Below are 4,229 nucleotides of genomic sequence, written 5' to 3' on the forward strand. Positions count from 1 at the left end.
TGTTATTACATATTGTGCGACCAAGAGATAAAATATTTCGAATTAATTATTACAATTAATTTTTGAAATAAAAATATTAATGAATTTTACCATATTTTTCTTTCTCTTAAATTTTACGATTAAATTGGAATTACGTTTCGAATATTCTCTATTGATAGATTAATTATTATAATAATCTTAGAAGGAAAAAATTACGAAGAATTCGATGGAAAATTAAATATAGAAGAAAATTTATATTTATTATTATTATATTCTTTCAAATTTTCTTTTCAAATTTTCATACATTCCACTTGTATACCAATATACTTGTTGCGTTGATCTAACAAAATTGCCAATTTTAATGCAATAATGGAATATTAATCACGATAAAGGAAGCCAAGATCCACATGGAAATTTGAATTTCGTGCCAAATATTTACATTACAAGTTGCAAAAAGATACATACGCGTTCGATATTTGTTGGCAAAGCGCATTTTCATTTTTTCTTATCGATTTTGTTCGATCCTTCACAAACTTTTCATCAATTTTCATTTTGCCTTGTTCACAGGTGTTTCCAAAGAAAATATATTTTCCACGAAGTGAACAGAGAAGAGATAAATACAAGAGAGAATACACAAATAATTTGGTAAGGAATATTTTTTCGAAAAAGAATCACAAGGGGATCGACAATAATAAAATCGATACGTGAAATAGAGGAAAGGAAATGGAAGCCACCGAGTGGAACGTAACCGAGGAAAGCGACAAAAATAGTCGAAATGGATGCTCGAAAGAAATAATGAAGACAACGTTTGAGAATTAAAGAAGAGAACAGAAATCTTTGAAAAAGCAGCTTCGTGAAACGTACGAGAATATTTCCTGTAAAAAAAGCAGACGTTTGATAAATTATGTAAAAGAAAGTTTTGACGAGATTTAGCTACGTGCTAAATATAAATCCAAAAACGATAAATTAGATCAATCTGTTAAGATTTAACCCAAATATGAAAAATTTTGGAAAACATTGAAAGACAAAAAAATGTCGCTCTCTATAAAATATTAAATAAATTTAAGATTCGTATATAAATGTAAAAAATAAATTTTAATATCGAGAATATTCTTCGATAATTGAAAAAACGACAAATTTAATTGGACAGTGCACTCATAATAAAAGTAACATTTCCTCAAATATTTGTTCCTGTTGAAACGAGCTTTGACCCGCGCTTTTAAAAACGCAATATGGCAGAGCGTTAATTTCGACATTTAATCCTACAAAGGAAGAGGAGGAAGGCTGCCGAATAGAAATTTCTAGAATTCGAAGGCGAACTGGACGAAATGGCGAGTCGAATGAAAGCTTTATACAACCAGGTACAATTATTATACATCTCTCTCTCTCACACACAATTTTTCCCCATTCTCTTTTTCAAGTTATCGCGATAAAATTATAACTCTTTTCTCTAATTTTTTAAACAGGTCGAGGATATTTTCTGTACGAAACGAAATTATAAGCGAGAAGAAAAGAAATAATTTTATTACTAGTAATCAAAGTAAACTCTTTTCTCTTTCTTAAATAAAAAGATATTATATTATAGAGTATCATGAAAATTTTCAATTTAATTTGTCAAGGATAATTTATAGTGGAACGCGTTCTTAAATTTCATTGCGTGTGCAGGTTATATTCGAGAGGCGAATCCTCCTCGGTTGCACGGTCCTCGTGGGTCTGTCGGTGTGCATATGGTCGGTCGCCATTGGAACTAATCATTGGTTCACGATCGAAGCCCCGGATAAGAACGGTTTACCAATCGGTGACCCCGCCAAAGGAAAAAGATTAATCTACAAGAATATGGGTCTCTGGAGAGGCTGTATTCAAGGGATAGCACCTGAATCTGAAAACTCCACCAAATTGATCCCCTTCGGTAAGTCTTCTCTAAGAAAACAAATTTTCACATATTTTTCACTAATATTTCGGCTAATTTTCTTTCATCCTTCCGCAAAATATTCGAAATTTTCTCAGAGAAAAGTCCCCAGATTGATGGAAATGTAAATTGTAAGTGATTCGAGAGGGTAGTTTTATTTTTGTCTCTTAATTATTCGTAAAAGAAGAAGAAGTCCGTCAGAATTTTGTAAAAATAATTTAAATTTACAGAGTTTAAATCGAAGTTGCGAAAGAAAATGAAAATTCTCCCCAATGGTGGCCAAATATCTGTTTGTAATTGGCTCGAATAATTCCCGCGCTTTCCCAATAATTGGTGAACGCTTGATTCGGAATTATGGACGAATTTCTCGAAAAGTGCAACGAGTCGTAACGTTTCAAACATCCTCCAGGAAAAAAAACACGTTCACGAAAAATCTCTCTGATCGCTAAATTAAATCGAAGGGGTGGCACGAGGATAGCGGAGATCGCGATGGCTTCGTTTCAAAAAAGGCGGGCTCGATGATATCCATGGATGATATATCTAGTTGAGAAGAACATATTGTGGAATGATTATTCTATTCGTGGGCTTTAAATAGAATCTAATGGAGGAATAAAATATCGTGTCGTGTAAACAAATCTTTCGCAATACGTTTAATATATCACGTTTTAATATATCGCGTGTATAAAAATGTTTCTTCGATGTTTCTTTCTCCTTTTGCCATTTAGGGTTATTTCTAGGGATTTTTTTTTTTTTACGTCGAATTTTTATCACGTTGAAATACGCTTTAATTTATTTCGTAGCTCCGGTTAAAGAAGCATAGTGGATGTTCATCCACTATGTCATCAAGAGATTTACCATACCTCGATGAACCAAACCCGATTTTATAGACCTCTCTCTTGGGTAATTTAATTTATACTTCGTTTACTTCGTTGCACCAGGATGACTAACTTCAAATAAAAATCTACGTCTACTTTGACTTCTCTTTCAAAGATTTTTCGCATCGAGTAAAAGTGATTTTTTTTGTTCGATCGTTTTCAATCGTTTTGATTCGATTTTTTTTTTTTTATTTCTTCTTCGTAATTGTTCTATTTCTTTTTCTTTTTTTGAATGATGGTAGATTTAAAAAATTTTTGATTTAGATTCAAAGGCTGCAACAAACCTAGTTTCGCTCTTTGTAGTTAATCACGTTTGTGTCAGCGTCTGTGGGCCTACGCTCACTTGTCACACGTCACATTCACTGTTCCACACGTGTGTTTCATCATGCGTACGTCACAGTCACCAAATTAGACAACTGTAATATCATCGTAAATTGCCCGAACACCGATCATTCCCTTTCATCTTTAATCAATCTTCCTAAATTTAGTAAACTTTGCGCAAAAATTATTTAATTATTTTTCAATGAAACGTACGTAATATCTAATCAATTTACCACTACGATAACATTTATAAGGTACGCAAATTTTTACAGAAAAATCCTTTAATTATTCCTCGATGAAAGAACAATTCATTTTTCAAATCATTCAATCACCTCACAATATCCAATTTCCATCGATATCGTAATCTTTTCGAGGCAAAAATTTTTATACAAAAATTCTTGATGATTCCTCAATTAAAAATACATTTCGTTTTTCAAATATCTCACAACGTTCAATTTCTATCGATATCGTAATCTTTTCGAGGCAAAAATATTTACACAAAAATTCTTGATATTATTCCTTAATAAAAGATTTTCGATATCTTTTCATAATCTCTTCGAGATAAAAATTTTTACGCAAAAATTCTCGATCATTCCTCAATAAAATGATATCTAATTTCTATCGACATCTAATCTCTTCGAAACAAAAATTTTTACGCAAAAATTCTCGATCATTCCTCGATGAATACATTTTCTAGTTAATTCATAGCAATTATTTATTTATTTATTTTTTTTTTTTTTCATAATCGAGAGGTAAAAATTATTCTTCGATAAAAGATGCGACGATCCACGGATTCGAAAAGGATCGGATAAATTGACGACCTCGGATGATCGGGGAGGATTAAATATCATACGGTATAAATATTGATCACGTTCTTATTGTCTCTCCAGCCCTCGTTCAAAGGCTGAGGCGTAAAAATAACTTACCGTGACGCGGGACACGGACGGGAGAGGCGTTCCATGGGAAAAAAAAAAGAAAAGAAATAAGATAACCAGGATGAGAAAATAGTAAATGGTGGAAGAGTGTGAGAGGAATGAAGATTGATAGGGTGATTACGGTAAACCGGCGAGGGATTTAACGGGTTCCGATTCATACATCAAACTTGCGAATAAAAACTGCAGTAAAAAAAGAAAGAAAAAAAAAAA

At 32.3% G+C, this 4,229-nt stretch overlaps 1 protein-coding gene across 1 annotated transcript in view; it reads left to right on the forward strand.

The window, feature by feature from the left end:
• Positions 1 to 1,022: 1,022 nt before the first annotated feature.
• LOC102680522 (transmembrane protein 114) overlaps positions 1,023 to 4,229 on the forward strand; it is a 5,098-nt gene continuing 1,891 nt past the window's right edge. Inside the window, exons 1-3 of the mRNA XM_031510893.1 lie at positions 1,023 to 1,340; positions 1,645 to 1,888; positions 2,090 to 2,103. Coding sequence (XP_031366753.1) covers positions 1,308 to 1,340; positions 1,645 to 1,888; positions 2,090 to 2,103 — 291 coding nt within the window. The 5' untranslated portion in view covers positions 1,023 to 1,307. The remainder of the gene's footprint in view (positions 1,341 to 1,644; positions 1,889 to 2,089; positions 2,104 to 4,229) is intronic.

The sequence above is a fragment of the Apis dorsata genome, unplaced genomic scaffold, assembly GCF_000469605.1.
Source record: "Apis dorsata unplaced genomic scaffold, Apis dorsata 1.3 scaffold_269, whole genome shotgun sequence".
Classification (NCBI taxonomy): Eukaryota; Metazoa; Arthropoda; class Insecta; order Hymenoptera; family Apidae; genus Apis; species Apis dorsata.